The following is an 18699-nucleotide window of genomic DNA, read 5'->3' as shown; positions in this document are numbered from 1 at the left end:
GCAACTGTAGTAAAAATTGAGAGCATGATTTTTCTGTCAGCGAGAAAAAGAATTTCGATTTCACTAGGTAAGAGTCGAACTTCTCGGTGCGACTGACTTTCTAGGTACTAGTCCAGAAAAAAGCAAACATACTGCATAGTCAAATGTCGATAAGCGACATATTTGCAATGACAGCAAATGAGATGGCGGATTTCTTTAGGCAAACACATACCCTATGGGTTCATAGGTATATATGCATGTGGGATTGTTTTGAACAGTTTATTTCCGAGAACCAAGTTAAAGTTTTGCAAGAAATAATTTTAATCGATTTCTAATAAAAAAGAAAGAACACTTTTTTTAACAAGAGAACCTTTAAAGCGATTTCTTAGCAAAAACAAAAACTGACATAAAGACTATTCGCTCTCGTTGATAGATTAAGGTACGGGTGAACTTAATTAATTTCATTGTATTCTAGCTTGCATGGTATAAACGTCGTCTGTGTAAGTGATTTGTTTTGTAAATGAAAACAGTCAAAATGAAAGCTCTCACTGAGATTATTTTGACTGAAACATTTACCGTAAGACAAAAGGAACTTAATTAAGTGCTTTTAAAGCTTCCACACTGACATAAATATGAAATATTTTGGAGTACTGAGGCTATGCTGGGATTAAAGTGACTCAGCTGAGACGTAAACGACTGGTAACACTGAAAAACTAAAACAAGACTGTAAATATATTGCTGGTTACATTCGATGAAAAATGTTGAAAGCTGGATGTAAGAAAATAAATAAAACAGGGCATTAGACGTAGTACTAGCTAACAGTGCATGGTGCTATATATATATTACTGCAAGGAGTTTTGTTGATTCTTGTTTTCTTAAGTGGTCGATTGTGTAGTTTAAAAAGCTTAAGTCCGTGGAAATACCTGATATCACATCCAAGATCTTTATGAAAACTCATACTGACGTGCAAAAATTGGTTCTTCCCGAATTTATTGAAGCTCCCGCCATTAGTTGAGAATGCCTTATGTTGCCGCTCTGATCTGAAGTTACTATGGCGCTCTTCAAATTAAACCCGGGGTTTCGTTGAGGAATAAGGCCGAGACTATTGTGGGACTATGAGGGGCAAATCCAAAGAGTACAGCTGATTGCTTATTTTGCTTGAAGAAAAGTTTGGTTGTCGGAGTATCATCAGTAGTCAGTATATTTATCTGCAGAATGAAATGCCAAAGAAGAAGCACTAAATCTTACAAGTCCATCGATCTGACACTATTTGATTCAGTGTCTACACTGCCCGGGGAGGGGGTACTCCCTTATATGGGCTATATAGGTATGTGCGACCCCGAAGGGTATGGTTTTTCAGTCGTTTTGGTCATAAGTAGGGTATCGATTTTAGCCTATTTTGGCCATTTTAGTCATAAATAGGGGATGGTTTTTGCACTCTAGCCTTGATATGGGTATGTTTTTAAGAAGAAGCCACTTTTTCATTATTATTGAAAAGAAAATTAACAAAAGCCCTTCACAAATTATGTTTACAGTAATTTAACATTGGTCTGAACCAGGGAACTTATTATAACGCAGGTCTGCAACTGGGTTTTGATTTAATGATCATGTCATGAATAGGGTATCAAATGTTTGGTCAGGTTATAAACAGGGTAGGGAAAATGGCAGATTTTGGTCATCAGTAAATAGGGTAAGGGTTTTGGGAAGCGGGCCGCACATCCCCACCCAACTTTTCTGGGAGTACCCCCCCCCCCCCCGAGCTATACTGCAAGGAAGAGAAACAGTTTCTTTTGCTAGTTTTCAACAAGATTTGCTTACCTTGTAATTGGCATTTTTCAATTGATGTATTCTCCAAGAAGCAAATGTGTGTTAATGGAACACATGTATACCGTACTCAGTTAATGATCGTCGAGATAATGAAATGTTATGAACTTTCCAGACTAAGAGAAGTATGAAATGGCTTATTAAAGATTTATTTCATCCCGAGACTTCTCCTGAATAAATTCAGTATAAGCCAAAATGTCGGTTGAGGTGATGAGCTTTATTTGGCTTACTATTTATCGTTCCCACATACTTAAATACTATTTTTCTTTGGCCATCGTAGCTTGATAAGAAATAACACGCAAACTGTTTATCACCGCAGTTTGCGTGTTATTCCCACATACTTAGTTGTAGTCAGAGGAAAATGTCTCATAACAACATAATTTATCCGAGTCATTTATAAAGCTTTTGGCAGGAAATGTCACAACGCTATTTTTAATTTTTAAAAGGAATGATAAGGCCTGGCCTTCCAACGTAAAAAGATTTCCGGTGTTGTTTTTCGTCGCCCTAAAAGGTAGTACCGGAAATCCTTCTGCGTCCGCGGGAAACAAAGGTGCCGCTCGAAGTTGGGATGCCTGTGGCTCAAGCTTTGATATTTTTATCCAAGCGTACCTTACCAGCGGTGTTGCTCTCCAGAACAGGTTGGAAAAGATGGCGGAAATTGGAGTGATCGTGCGATCGGATCAAGAACAAGAGGTACAGTATGCAGTCCAATACGTTTTAATCCTTCCTTTAAATTTCATCCCTTTGAAAGATGACATGCTTGCCTTGTTGTCTGACACAGGCCATTGCAGTTTTCCTAAGGGAAGTGAATAAAGATCGTGCAGAAAATAGTTTGAGTCCCGTTGGCACTTCGACCGCGTTAATGTTTCTTCTGGCACGAAAATTCAATGCTGAACGAGCGGTAACTCTATACCGACAATATCAGGTGAGGATACTGTAAAAAGGAGAAATTATGTGCGATTTTCTCTACCTTACTGCGTTGCGTAAGTGCAAATGTAATTTTCAGTGCTAGCCAGCTGCGCCAAACAAGCTGCTAAATAAGCTTATGATTTGGTAAAATTCGTTGAATTTTTCCGTGCTGTGAAACATTGTGATAATCTGAGAGCGAGAAAGTCTGAATGCTAAAAGCACCGTTTAACCTTTGAATAGGGTTAATTAGGTGGCGGAGAGCTATAATTTGCTGTACATTGACCAGTGCTGCATGTTCATTTAAATTGCACCGTGATGAAAACTTACATTTATTTATAAAGGCGCTATAGAGACCTGCGACTATGCTAAATATGTATTTAAAAGAATTTAAATTAGTAAAAAAAACTGTTGGCAACCAATCTACTGGATATATGATCCAGCTTTGTGCTCTTGTGATTTAAATCGATGCGTTACTTTATCTGTTTTTGAGTAATATCGGGACAATATGTTTCTTGTGAATCAAATTTATTGTGGAAGCTCTGGTCTTGAGCGTCATGGTTTTCCTATTCTAGATTGATCGATTTCAGATAATATATTTTACTTTATGTGAAATTCAAGAAAGGAGAACTTTTAGACAGAAAATATTTGACAGTGATGCTCCAAGAGCTGGTAAGGGCTGGTACTTCCTGTTTGAAGTTGCTGGCACAATATGTACTGCACAAATTTAACGTCAAATTTCAAAGGAATCTAAAAATGAATTGCTGAAAAAAGTGATACCAATATAAAATTAATCACAAAAGTACAAGGACATAAATAGTTAAGATTTGGAAAGGTTGAGACAGATTTCAACAGCTTTTAGGGACAGAAATGTTCAGTACATTTTATGTTACATGTATTTTAAGGACCATTATTTAACATGTGTCACTTGGAATATATAACCATTAAGTTCAGAATGGGAAAGATGCAGAAAACCAGTGAAACTGAAAACTGCAGTTTCAATGATATGGTCCTTTTATAGCTAGGAATCATATGACCTACTTCCAAAAAACAAAATATTTGTTGGGAAGATCAGCAATGTCACAGGTGAGCTGTTAACACAACTTCGCTAACACAGGATTATAAAGTAAGGCTCTAACATTGAGAGGAAGGAGCAGGAGTCTTTCAAAACAGTTTGTGTATGGTGTTTACTTGGCAAAAATTATGACTTGCTGTTGTTGGGCTGTTTACTTTCACAGCCTTCCCAACTTTGCCGTAGGTTGTACTTTATAATCACACTGTTTCCATTGCTTCTTATGAGCTGTAATAATTTATATGAGCTCATAAAGAGCAATGGAAAGAGTACAATAACAGAGATTAGTAATGCTGCTTGTCATTTCTAAAACCACGAAAACTTCAAATGTCAGTGAGATTTCATAGAATGTAATGTTTCCATGATTGCAAAATTTAAAGAACTTTTTTCTGAAAAAAGGCTCCCACAAAGATGTATATGAGAAGGAATATTGTGCACATAGAGAAAAGATCAGGGGATCAAGTGATATTAGAAGGATTATTGTTCTCATGGATCAAAGATCAGGTGTTCAAGGTATATCTCAAAGATGATGTAAGGTTATAGAGATTCAGGAAAAGGAGGTTGAAACTGAAATTAAAATAAAGAAGTTTGCATTTTCTAGGAAGAGTACTCCTTAAAGAATTTTAATTCACTGCAGGACTACATGTGAATAGCATGGTGATGGAGTTTGGTTACAAATAGTTTGTAATTATTAATAGTTAGCCAACTGAACATGTCAAAAGAACACCAAATAGGTAGCAACTGATAAACTGAGAAGGTTAATATGTATCCAAAAAAAGCTCCTTTAGCATGTTGGAGCAGCATGTGATCTCAAGAGGCAAGAGGCACCATAACTAGAACCAGGCAGTAGTTGAAAGTCAGGTTATTGAATGTTTAAAGCCTGGTCAGGCTATTGATTAATGGGATTCTCCCTGACATTTTATAAATTCAGCGATGTTGTTTCTGTTGGGTGTATGTGCAATACACTTAAACTTGTCTTGAAAAGTAACTTCTGGCTTCATGCCGATTATAAATAGAATAAATATTAAGTTTAAAAATGTGTTATATCTTCTTCAAATAATTAACATTCTATATTTAATTGCATAATACTGTTTATCTTATTTAAACATTCAAATGATGTAGTTGCACCATAAATTCTTACAACTCTGGTAATAGTATTCTGTTAAGTACATGTTCTTGTCAAAATACTTATGGGCTAAATGACTCATGAACAGTGATTATGTATATGTTAAAACATGTCAAAGAGATGTACCAGCCAACAGTTTTCTTGCTCAAAAACAGACCTTGAACTGTTTTATGCAAAGTTCACATGTTAGTCATTAAAATAATTGTTTTGAGAGAACTACATGATTGTACAGCCATGTTGAAAGACATTTCCATTTGCCTTGCACAGTATTTGTACTCAGTTGAATGGAGCTGGATACACTGTAATATAAAGAATAATTTCTCTTGTGTTACATACACCTTATTTGAAGGGTTAATAACATATAAAATGTGTGGATATTTTGGGAGTTGTGTAGTATTTTTTCAAGCCCCAAAAGGGGTAAGGAAAGATAGAGGCAGTAAGGGACATATTATATGTTAAACCGTCAAATATGGGATTTATTATACATATACCACCACTATGTCATTTTTAACTTGTTGCAGTGGTGAAGCGATTTCACTCAATCACTCCTTCACTCCTTCACTTCCTGTTAGACATTTGAGCCCCCCAGGGGAACTCCCATATGAGAAGGTCAGGGATGCTCGTTGGAAAATTTGAATTTAACTTCTAAAGGAGACTAATATGGGAGTTGCTCAAGCTTCATTAGACCCTAAAAGATACCAGTTAAAACGGAATAGGTTCGATTACTAGCCACTTTCCAAGAAAGGTTCCCGTGCACACTTGTAGACCCAACTCACATACTCCAGAGATCAGTGGAAATCACGCTTAAAAAGAGAAATGAAATGAGAGTGTTTCTTTTAAGTATTATTTCTTTGAGTGCACCCTAAAGGATACTTTGACAGCTAAAAATGGTGATGTTTCGTCATCAACATTCTAATCCTTGATTTGTACCTGAGACAACGAGCATCCCCAACCTTTTCATATAGGATTTCCCCTCGGGTTTTGAATCTAAGGTCATTTTACAGTCGCTTGCACCGTGTCAAGTTAGTTATTCTTTGAATTTCAGATGAAAGTACTCAATATCTTACCACAGACATGCTCTACATTGAATAAATTTTCGCACGAACGTTTTTATAAATAAAAGGTACCTGTAATTATATAAATAGCTCATTTCCCGAAGGTGCCCGCTCATACAGGTTTAACCATATTCGAAAAAGAAGACATTGGAAGTCACAAAATTAACGAGCTGTATGAATTTTTCAAATGATTCAAGCCATGATTAAATGTTTTAGATGATCAACAGTCTACAGAATTGAGGAGAATTCGAACAATCTGTTGCACTGTTTATTTAAACGATGTTGTAAATAAATACACATAAATATGGACATGGTGAAATGAGGAACAAATAGTTGATAAACAGAAGAAAGAACATTACACAAGGCTGGGAGTTCTACAGTCTTTAATTTGGCTTTGTTAAGGGAAAAAAGAGGTTATTACAAGATGGGGTATATGTATTTGGTCACCTATTGAAATACGTACCCAGCTGAACAGGGCTAAAATGAGAAAAGGTAACAAAGAGAGATGAAAAAATCTCTGATATTGGCTGGGAAAATGAAGAATGAAAGAAATTAGAGAAATGAAAACGAAAATTTTCACTCTCTTTGGTGATCAGACAATAAGCAGTACTTTCTGTATAATTGTCTAGGTCTCTCAGAGGAGGATAACTCAGTCTCTTGGACCAATAAATTCATGAATGTTTTCAGCAGTGTTACATCTCCTTGTGTATCCTCTTACTGTTGAGTTTTGCCCTATTTCTTAACAATGCCAGTGGGCTTTAATTTTAACTTAACCTACAGATTAAAACCTCAAGTCAGTGTCATCAAAATGGTCACTGTTTACAGACAATCCATTCTCCAGGTTGAGTGGCTCATAGCCACTTTGATCTAGTTTTGTGTATACATCCTGCAGCATTTAAAAACTAAGGTAGGCAGGTGTGTGATCTCTTAACCTTATACAGTAAAATGGCATAATAGTGGAATTATATTGGTCATTATTTGATCATTTCATAATATGTTTACAGCTGTTCCTTTATTTTACAGTATGAACGTCATTTGTATTATTTACAAGAAATGGCTCCATATGATGAACCTTTGCGCTCTGAATTACTTGGTGGAAAGTTCACAATCTTGGTGAGTGCCAGGCATTCTCATTTGCAAGAAATCTGCTTTCTGATTATGTATATGTGTAAATCTACATCAAATATCTTCCAATGTGCATAAATTATGCTATTCAGGCTGTGACATTGGGCTAATTAATTTGCATAATGTTAAATTACCATATTCATCCAATAAGTTGCTGCACTGTGGTTGAGTTTTTCGGCTTTTTGATGGGGCATGAATTTAAGGGTGGAATCTATTTGGGGGCAGGGTCTGAAATTGTGACTGACTGGTCGCCTATGGTCTGGTCGAGTGTTGGTGACCAGAATTTTAAAACTGGTCACTAGCAGGCGTCTAGCCTTTTGTCCTCTTGGCATTTGAAATTCAAAGGTAAAAAGGCTTTATCTGAAACAAAACATAAAGCTCGCGTGGACAATTGTAGTAAAACGAAGCAAGGATTTTAAGATCACCCTATTTACCCAGTGCCGTATTGTTTCAGTGGCTTCTCCCAATACGGATATTGCAGGCGAAAAGTGAGATGGTGAAATTGTGACGAGTCATGATGAGATCGAAAGCGTCAGCAGAAACGTGCGCTTAATCCTTAATACTTTATCTAAGTACCAGTAAATTCCAGTTCCGAAATACGAGTTGTGGTGTTGTCTTACTGTGCACTACACGTGTGAAAGATAGCTATCAGCTCTTTGCGATCATTTCGTGATTTGCTGCTCTCAGGAGATGAAACATCCACTCTGAAATGTTTCAGCGACTTAGATAAATGTTCGATTGTACAGTCAGATGTAGTAGATTTGGCTGAGCTGCCTTAGGATGACCTTGGAACGAGCTTAATACCAGATAAGGTCGTTGCTAAGCCTTTGGCTTATAGAAATCCTGTGGCACTGAAATCAACTGGAAACGTCAATTGTTTGTATAATTCAGTCCCACTACTCTTTTGTGGTTATGAATCTTGCAGTGAGTGCTTGCATATTGTTTGTAGAAAGGTTAACTTTTGTGCTTTACTATAAACTAATGTAAATTTATTATACCTTTAGGGATTGTTTTCTTTGGTTTGCGGCAAATTGAGCAGCGAAGCCATGATTGTGGTGTGGCAAGCAAGAAACCAAAAAGACACTAACACTTGTCTTTGGCGACCAAACCCTTCCATCTGGTGACCAAAATTTTTGGGTTAGTTGCCAGTTGGCACCCTTACTAGGAAAAGGTTAATTTCGGACCCTGGGGGGCAACACTTATTAAAAACATTTTTATTACAAAACACTAAATACATTACACTGATGTTGGTCATCAATTTTTAAGCATTGTGATGTAAATCAATGCAAAGTGGTTAATTGAATTGCATTCAGATATCAGGCATCAGCTATTTTCTTATTCAATTAAAACCACTGATATTGTGTGCAACTAAATTAACTACCGGTACTAATTAAAATTAAATGTTACTTTTCAAATGGTTTCTTAGGACGCTCGCGACTCAGGAGGTGCAGCAATAGCAATGTTCACGGCTAGAGAACACTTTCCTGCAGCAACAAGTCACAGGACAGTCATTCAGGGTATTGCTTTCCAGTTGGATGAGTGTCTGAAAAGGTACAAATATATGCAATGGCTTTGAACTACAGTCAACCTCTCCTGATGGACACCTACTTCATATGGACATCCATATGTTGCAGACAGTCCTCTTGGTCCCAGATATGGATGCATTAATAATACAGATACTCAACTCTGTCTCTTTGGTGTCCACATTAAAGAGGTTTGCCTGCAGATAGAGCAGAGTCACAATATTGCAATCTGTCATAAGACATTTTTTAGCAGCAGGTCATAACCTGGGAATAAAAGTTACTACAGACTTACTAGTTCATGCATTCCACTGTCAGTCCTCTCTTGATGCAGTCTTGTCTTGATCTTGAAATTAAATTTCATCATACCAGATCATCTAGTTCAAATGTTGTTATTTATAGTGGTCAATGCGCTTAACTACACCTAGCAAGTTCACAGGCATGCCACTTAAACTGAAAGAATCAAACCCATCAAGTACACATGCTAGGCTTAAAAAAACACACTGGTGGGCTATTTACAAGCATGACTGAGGAGGTAAACTAGGGTCTACCGAGAAAAAATTCCAGCTAAGTGGACAGTGTGGGACTTGAACCTGCAACCTTCAGATTCTGTGTCCAGCACCCCAACCACTCGGCTGTGCTGCCTGCTCCTCCTGTTTTGACAGACTGATAGAAAGACATAATTAAGGGCTTGCAAATGGTACAAACATGGTCTTCTAGGCGGTACGTTTACATCTGTCTCTTCATTTCTTTTTCAGTAGTGAAACACAGAAGAATGGCTTGGTTCTGCTGTATGATATGACGGGATCAGGCTACCATAATTTTGATTACAGTCTTGCTCGTAAAGTGATGGACCTATTAAAGGTAACACAAAAATATTATCAAAAATTGGTGCTGGAAATACTTGATTGCTTATGTTGTGGTTCGATTTTACCCTTGGCTGTAGTTTAATTTGCAAGACATTTTATTACATGTACCATGTCAAAAGTGTGACATTTTCAATTCAAACTCCAATTCCAATCCAACCAAGATAGAGCACCCGCATGAAAACCAGCTAATCCTGATGTGGCATCCTCTCTAAATATTGTAATTTATTTCATATTTATTTATTTATTTATTTATTTATTTATTTATTCATTTATTTATGTATGCATTTTTTTATTTATTTATTCCTAGGGTGGCTACCCAGCTAGACTCAAGAATGTTTACATCATCTCTCCTCCCCTGTGGTTTAAAGCAGTGTTAACATTTTTCTCAAACTTCCTTCAAGAAAAACTTAAGGAAAGAATTGAAGTGGTCCCTAAAGAAATACTGCCTCAAAGATTTCCAGAATCTTCCATCCCAGAATGTTTAGGAGGAACACTCAAAGTGGACCACTTAGCTTGGTTAAACAAGTGCCTTGTGTCATATTCCCAGACACTGGCAGAAAACAGCACCCGTAATGGAGGACCAAAAGACTTTTCAAGGCATATGCCTAACAGTTATGTAAGAACTGTTGAGTCTTCAACATTTGATCAGACGGGACTAAGAAATGAAGGTGCTTTGACTGTGATGGAATTTATTGAGCACATGATGAAGCTGCAAAGGAAAGGAGTCAAGATTGAGTTCGTTAATTTAAAGAGGCAGGGAGGTGTTGGAACTTTTCAGTCAGCAAGGCAAGTACCACCAGCCTTCTGATGTTGTTTCCTCAGGTCGTAATAACATATTAATCAAGATAAAGACCATGTTGTGCGTTGAGCTTGTTATCCTTTGGTAATGCTGTTCAAAACTATTGTTGGTTATCTAAATAATGTGCAGTGGGATAGGTGTGATGATTGTGATTTGAACCATTGGTTCTATATCAGTAATATTCTGGTGATTGCACCATGTGTGACACCAAGTAACTGCCCACAATGGTGGTACTCCCTGCATTGTTTAAACCAGTGATGTTTTCTGCGATGATATAAAAAAATTTAAAATTACTGTATGTGAAGCAGGCTGTATAATTATTTGGGCTCATCACTGGTGAAATACAATACCACTCTGATCTCTCTTTATTAGTAACAATCTTTGCTGAAATATTCCCTAAGAGATTCAGGAAAGATCATTGTACTTTTAAATATATTGTGTAATTGTGTGATGAGTGTCTGCATTCAAGCTGGTGTACCTCAAGTGGTTTAGAAGACATTGAGTTTATTTCAATTTACAGATTGCCAGAAAATTTGAAGAGAAATAGATACACTGATGTTTTATGTCTTGAAGAAACAAGGGTGAAGCTTTGTGATCTGGATGGTGATACAGTAAGTTTAAATTTTATTGGACCTAAGCATCTCATACAGGAGGAGTTGAAATACTCTTAGCTGTTTTCTGCTACGGCACCTTTGTCTCATCAACACTGAAGTCAAAGCAGGCTCATGATCTGTACTATTAATGCACAGTCAAGGCTATAGTTCCAATGATGAGATGCATTTTACTATTATTGTCAACAGATCAGCATTTCACTATTCATACACTGTACTAATCATGCAAGACCCAGAGTCACACAGATGAAAAACCTTTAGAATGAACACGTGTATGGATGGATGGTGTTACTTTGAGGGATGAAACCTGCTTGTGTGTACCGGACAATGACTCTGCTATAGAAATTGGAATCAAGTGTCAGTGTTGATTGAGTCACACTGAGCTCCTCTGATCCTCAGGCAGACTTTTAGACAGGATTTGAAAAGTGGGCATCCAAAATGTGCCATAGGGCTTGCTCAAATGAACAATTTATAAGGCAACATATGGATGCCTGGACTCCCATCTGGCTAAAAGCCTCTCCTCAGGAATAGAAAGCACTGAACCATTACGCTAACTTTATTACAAAGTCATGAACAATGTGTACTCCTAGGGTAAGGTATAGCGGGGCAACATGAGGGAAATTAATTATCTCACCCAGCTAGACAACACAACACAACAACTCTTAACATGATTGTAACCTTCCTCCTTGATCTGGAGTCGTCCACTGAACATAAGGCCACTGTGCCTTTCACATTGTTGTTAAAATAATTAAATTACTAAATATCAAGTAATTCTTGTATTTCTGCAGACATCTAACTATATTCATGCAAACTTTATGGATGGGTACAAGCAGGCTAAGGCATATATAGCCACACAAGGTGAGTATATTTTGTGTATAGTGGGTCCACATCAGCCCTTCGGCTGCCAAATCCCCTCTACAACATACTTATCAAATAAAATTTACTTACTTACTCACTTACTTACAGCCAAACCTCCAATATTGGCCCTTTCGTGTAATACAGTAAACACCCACATATAAGAACACATAATTTTGAGGTTTAGGCTGATCTAGTTCTTATTTATCGTGTGCTTATAGTCAGAAATCAGCCTGAAGATGTTCTTAATATGTTCTTAAACTTTGTTTCAGAAATACTACACATGACATGTTATTAGAGGTTTAGTTGTATACTTTATTATAAATAAATAAGTAAGTAAGTAAACAAATCAGTAAATCAATAAATGAAATAAAAATCTGTCAGGTAGTAAACTAGTTAACATTAACGAGTAGAAATGTAACATTAGTTTCAACGTTTTTTAGATATTTCTTACAGTCATGCTGACTCAACCAGGGCCACCATTGTCTAGCAGCAACCATAGTTACATTGCTTCCTTATTTTAACACCCTCTCTCTCGTTATATAAGAACATGTTGTATTTATAAGACCAAACTGGTTCTTATATATATGGTGCTTTATGGGCCAAATTTCAGCCTGATGTTCTTAATCCATTTTTTTTAATACGTGGGTGTTTACTATATTTCAAATAAGAAAGACAGTGTTTGACCACATTTCTAAACATCAAGAAGAGAGTTGAAAACACGATGCATAGTGGAGTATTTTTGACGAGCTTCATGTGGTCAAAGTCCGTCTTGAGTGTCAATCGAAAGTAAAACTTAGGAGAAAACAGAGAAATGAAATCATAAAATCTATGGTAATCAAGATCAGATATACAAACACCATCATGGTCATTATTCTCTTTGTTTGAACATGATGAATTATTAATGAGTTTGAGAAGTGGTATGGACCCACATTCTCAAAACATACATGTAACTTGTTTAATAGATAATCCAAAACATTATTGATCAGTTACTTATTACTGTTTCATTATGCTATTGGTTAGGGCCCCTTCCCCAGACTGTAGGACATTTCTGGCAGATGGCCTGGGAACAACAGGTTTATGTCATTGTCATGGTAACAAGGTAAATAAATCTTAACTGAAACCCTGGAATTTATTGATGCTGAAATCATTGTTCTTTTGTTTTTTTGGAAGCCAAGTGTGTTTCTTAGCAGTCTATGGTACTGATAAAAATTTTAGAAAATTATAATTTCTGTTAAAAATCCCTCAAGTACTTAACAGCCATTGTTACAATTGGCACTTTATCATTGACCATTTGAAAGGTATTCATTAGATTACTGAATTGTGTAAATCATGAATGATAAAACTAAGGGAAGCTATTGATTTCATAGAAGATTTCAACCATGAAAAGAGAAATGTTTGTCAATGAGTATATCATTTGCTTTATCCTGCATGCAGTATGTAACATAATTATTATTATATACTTTAGGTCATAGAAGAAGCAGTCTATATTCGAGTGAAAAAAAGAAAAAAAAACCTTTATTTAAACACGATAAGTAATTAAGCTTGCAGCTTGTAGGGTTGTGTGTAAATTGAGTTTGAACTTTTTTTTATGTTTACGTGTGTATCACAACTCTGTGTTTGCAAGACGAATTCATTTCCATTCAGTCATTGTCCTATTTATTCTGAAAGGTGTATTGAAAGAGGTCGCATGAAATGCATCCAGTACTGGCCAGAGAATCAGGAAACACGACAGTTTGCAACTGTAGATGTGTCGCATGAAGAAACATTGGAATTTGAGGATCATGTTGAGAGGGTTTTCTGGATAACACATAAAAAGGTAAGTAATGAATATCTTCATGGTTTCAATCAAAATTACCTTTTTGATAGAAAAACAAGAAAGAGAACAATTATTTTAATGCCAGAAGTGGATTTATCGTACTCAAATTGATTGTTTCATTTTCGATCAGCAAATATTATGTAACAAAATGCTTGTCACATAAACACTGCTTGCTTTTATTTTACCTTGTAAGTTTCTCTGTGTGTTTCTTTCAAAAGAGGAATAGTGTGTTTACTAGTACACAAAAATCTGGGTCATCGCTTCATGAAAACTTAATTATAACAGATTTCTGTTTACACATTGCAGGCATTTCTTATTGTATATTTATTAAGCTACTGAAAATACTGCCTTTAAATCACAATCGAATCTTTGATTTTAATGCACTGCTTTTGTCATCCATGGGATATGGTTGGATACATGTATGTTTAGGGTGTGCTTTGAAGATCAGCTTGACAACCATAAAAACTGTTGTAGAAAAATTATATGTCAAAAGCTTGACTTGCACTCCTCATTCCCCTTCTTCTTCTCCTCTTTTCAAAAAGATGTTTGAAATACACAGTTTGTTCTTAACCTACAGTTTGCTATCAAATGATGTACTGATGTACTACATGTATTCTGTTAATGATGTTCAAATTACAAGCCTCACAAATTTCAGATCTAAAATTGCCTCTGTTGTAATAACCATGCTCTTAAAGAAAGGTGCAGCATCTTCCATATTAGGCCTCCTATTGCAGAGCTCAATGTTCATTTCATGTCTTTACAGTAAACATGAAGACTTGATTGATTGAACTCCATATATGTTATTGAATGTCTAGGCTTCCATCTCATGGGTACAAACTTTGTGGCTTCCGTTTATTCCTCCCTCCATTAACTACAGAGTCAACTGAAAAGACCTCATTCTTAGACTTGCTTGAAATCATTTCACTTTAACATTTCTTGTCACCAACACCTGGACTTTTTTTACTCTAGTCAGGAGAAAAGCGGAGAATAGTTCATTTTCAAATGACATCATGGCCTGATTTTGGGGTGCCTTCTTCAGCGGAATCCTGTCTCCATGTTGTTGGTCTTGTTCGTGAAGCTCAAACTGATGCAGTGCAAGCCTTAGGGCCTAAATGGAGGGGACATCCTAAGGGGCCTCCCATTATAGTGCATTGCAGTGCAGGCATTGGTCGTACAGGGACCTTCTGCACTATTGATGTTAATGTGGCACGTTTGACTGATGTGGGCGAATGTGAGGTGTTTAACACAGTGAAGCAATTTAGGACTCAGAGGGCCCTAACTATTCAGACAGTTGAACAGTACGAGTTTTGTCACTTGGCCATTTTAGAGCATGCATTGAACATGCCAAGTACAAGGCAAGAAGAAAAAGAGGCCATCAGAGATTTTTTGGAAGGGTGGAAAATGCAGCGAAGAGATTCCAGCGACACTGATTAAATCACTTAGAGAGCCTCTCAGATGTGCTCAAATAGAGTTGAGTGTATTCTTTTGTTTCATTTGCAATTATTATTAAGTTGCATGTAAAAGCCTATACAGTACTTTTGATGTGAGGTAAAATTAATAATAGCAAATTGACTCTAGAATGTTTGTTTAGCACAACAACATTAATTGTTATTATTGTTGTTGTGCTAAATTGTTGTTGTGCTAAATGGTATTACATGTAATTATTACATGTAATACCCAGGCTAAGATGTTTAAAACTCAGTTGTTTTAATCCAGGATTAGTGTGAATATTTTTTGATTTCAGTCTTACATCTGTTCAGTAATTGAGGTTTTCTATTTGTATCTTCTTTTGTTTAGTTTTGATGCTGAATAATATGTATTGATCACCACAAAACACTAGCAATATGAAACACTTGAAAATGTACAAGAGGAAATAAACCAAATTTTAATCCTGGATTAGCATTAGTGAGCTTTTGAACAACTCATGCCAGGATTACATAAGTCAACTGGTATTCTCAAGAGAGCAATATCCTCTGCAGGTTATTTTCAATGGTTTTCATTCTCATAACCTGTTCACTTGTCGATTTAGTGATATTGTAAAGAGAAATTACAATTGTAAGTGTCGATAAACTCCTTAGAATTGAAGGGTTTTAAAAATTTTCCATAAATTTTGTAATAATGAATAATAAAATGTCCCAGGAATTACACTTGCCTTGACTGGTCAGCTCAAGCACGAGTACTACGTCTTGTTCATGTTTTATCAAGTTATAATGCACATGGCCTATGTCACGAGTTTGAGTGCAAGTGGCTTCTTGAGCATTTTCGAAGTATTATAAGCACTTGTTTATTTTTAGCAAATGTTCTAGGGAAGTGTAAGAAGCACTTGGCTGAGCCTCATGCCTCGTCGCTGTGCACATTTTTATATTCTTAAAAATTGCTGTGCTTATTCAACTCAGCACAATGTCTTGCAAGTGTAAACTCCGCCCTTATTTTATTATTATGACAGGTAGAACGATCAAAACTTCTTCAGCTCTAAGAACCGATTTCGTAAAATTTCTTTGGTATTTATGAATTTTTTAGGAAAACATTAAGTTTCTCTGACTGATATATAATATTATTATGATAAATAATTATCATTAAATTGCAGTATTAACCTCTTGTTTAAGTTAAAAACATATTGAAAGTCATCAGGTCTCAATAATTTTTTCACAAAATTATGAAATTTATAAAAATGACCAGTTTTCAATTGTACATACATGTATATTAATTAATTAAATTGACTTTCATATTTTAGAATAGTTTAGTACATTCTTTTTACTGAAAATATTGTTGATGTCAATACAGTAATTTATTACCAATAATAATTATTATTGTTCTATTGTACGATTGTGAACAATCCCTTATTTAAAAACCTGAAGGTCAACATCTTGGATTTGTAGAAGCTTTACATTTTACAGGTCTAGGAACAGAAGTCTGTTCATCTGTTATCATGTTACCCATTTTCAAAAATTTCGGCCAGCATTGCTGAGATATTCAAATAATATTATTTCTAAGAAATGATGCAATAATTACATTTTAGAGTGTTGTTCACTCTCTGACAATGTGCTGTTTTAAACATGGTTTTTGGTTTGATGAACACGTTTTGGGTGCAGGCTAGCTGGCATCATGTATAAATTATAATACCTATATAGTGGTGACTGTCTTTTGTGGTCACATTCTCCATCTGACTAAACTTGGTTACTTTAGTATTGTAAGTCACAGACTTAATGACATACTGTAGTCAAGATGTAGTTAGTGTTACAGTCGAACCCCTTTTAAGCAGCTATCCTCAGGGAAATGGGAGGTGGCCACTTAATAGGGGTTGGTGTACTTTAAATATTTTGTTACCATCAAGTTAATTCCTTAGTGAAACTGGAATCACGTCAAGAGAATTGTGATAAACGTATATTTGAATGTTTTTATCAGTCGTCCCATTCTATTTCGGACTCTTATCTGTTATCGTCTTTTCTAAAACAAGGCAAACTACTTGACTGTGGCCATTTAATAGGGATAAAGACAATAAGAAAACCCTCATTGGGACGACCAAAAGGTGGCTGCAGCCACTTAATAGAGGTGGCCGGTTAATAGGGGTTTTTATAGAGTATTTTACTAACAATGATTTCGGAACTTCAACAACTGGCCGCTTAATAGAGGTTCAGCTGTATTCATATAGTGTGGTGTTTTTATGGAGTTATGTGCGATAGTGGAGTATTGTTAAATTGGAGGCTTCATCCACATATAAATGTACAGCTCACTTCAAAAATGTAGACGTGTCAAATGGATGAATTTCTCTTTCAGGTGTGAAAATTACCTATGGGAAAACAATATGTGGTTTCAAAAACTTTCAGTATGGACAACTTTAGCCAAAAAGTTCATATTTAGTGAAATCAGTCACCATTTTTCACAGTAATGAATTAAATTCATGTATAGATCTAGGGCTTAGAAATTGATGTATTTATTAAAATGTGGTTTTGTATTCAAATAGCAATAAAAAAAATAACAGTTGTAGTGAAGTTTGAAAAATGTGAATCTGTCCACTTGTGTCTGGGGTTGAATGCAGAATCCCACCAAATTGGGTGCGTGGATGCGAAGTCTGTTCTAGGCTCACAAAATGTGTGGACAGTTTAAAAACATGGGTGAGCACGAATCAAATAATCCTAGCTGGATTAAATAGGTTCAGCCCCTGCTTGGGTCCTGCTTGTTAGCATTTTCCACCACATCTTCTTGAACAAGACCAGTTGATAGTGTTTACTGTTTACAAACAATTATTATTGGATGAGGTTTTTGTGATATCCAGAATAATCAAGGTCGAGGTAGGGGTTGTTAGCCGAAGCCAAAGGCTGAGTCTGATAACCCTTACCAAAACCTTGATTATTCTGGATATCACAAAAACCGAATCTAATAATTGTTTTATTATACATTGAACGCAAAAAATGGAAGTCATGTTTCTGCTTCTTCACTGACGGCAAGCAACACAAAACACGCGAACTTGACATGATTACCCATGACCTTGAGTGTCCTTGGCATGATTATTGTATAATCTGCAGAGATGACGTCACAAACACTGATTTCAAAAATTCACTGTACGCTTTCCACCAATCAGAAAAGAGATAGTGAGTTCAATGTATAATAACAACTAATGAATGACAGTAGAACTTCTTCTTGTAGTCCCGATGTCTCCAATCCAGCCATTCTTTAGGCTTGTCACGCCAATGCTACCTCACCTGCAAATAGGTCTGTACATACTTTGATCTTCTTTGTCCAGTGTAGGATGGCAACAGCAATCCCAAATCCAGTTATCCCTGTTGTGCACAGCATGTACCTTGCCCCATGTGAGTTTTACCTCACTGAGCTCAGCCATGACGGTTCAGCACCAGGTAATTTTAGGGTGACCAGGTTTCCTTTTGCCAGTTGGTGTCCGTCAGAAGGAAACCCTAGCAATACGAACCTAATCCATTTTAGGTATGTCACACAGCCATTGGACTCAGCAGAGGTCTGTGATGAGCCCAGCCACAACTTTGGAGAACAAAGAGGAAGCAGCTTGCAAGCGTGGGGCTATTTTTCCCTTTAAACTGATCAACTTTTTTTAATACCATACAGCTTTATGAGAAAACAATCTGCAGGTATGCTTTTGCTTCAATGTAACGTGTATTCTGGGTG

The 18699-nt window shown here is 36.3% G+C and overlaps 1 protein-coding gene across 2 annotated transcripts; it reads left to right on the top strand.

Moving 5' to 3' along the window:
• The first annotated feature begins 2028 nt into the window (after positions 1–2028).
• LOC145498493 (tyrosine-protein phosphatase non-receptor type 9-like) lies at positions 2029–18672 on the top strand. 2 transcript variants are annotated; one of them, XM_081478418.1, is made up of 11 exons: positions 2029–2496; positions 2585–2728; positions 6986–7075; positions 8514–8638; positions 9366–9471; positions 9784–10262; positions 10796–10886; positions 11675–11744; positions 12765–12843; positions 13413–13560; positions 14530–18672. In XM_081478418.1, exons 1-11 carry the CDS (start codon positions 2452–2454, stop codon positions 14992–14994), a joined length of 1842 nt encoding a protein of 613 aa, XP_081334544.1. In that variant the 5' UTR covers positions 2029–2451; the 3' UTR covers positions 14995–18672. The 2 variants fall into 2 exon arrangements, with proteins under 2 accessions (XP_081334544.1, XP_081334550.1); XM_081478424.1 differs by lacking the exons at positions 2029–2496; positions 2585–2728 and adding an exon at positions 2756–6869.
• Positions 18673–18699: the final 27 nt, after the last annotated feature.

This window comes from Orbicella franksi, chromosome 1, assembly GCF_964199315.1.
Source record: "Orbicella franksi chromosome 1, jaOrbFran1.1, whole genome shotgun sequence".
NCBI lineage: Eukaryota > Metazoa > Cnidaria > Anthozoa > Scleractinia > Merulinidae > Orbicella > Orbicella franksi.
Note: the sequence above shows the minus strand (reverse complement) of the source record. Positions and strands in the feature narration are given on the sequence as shown.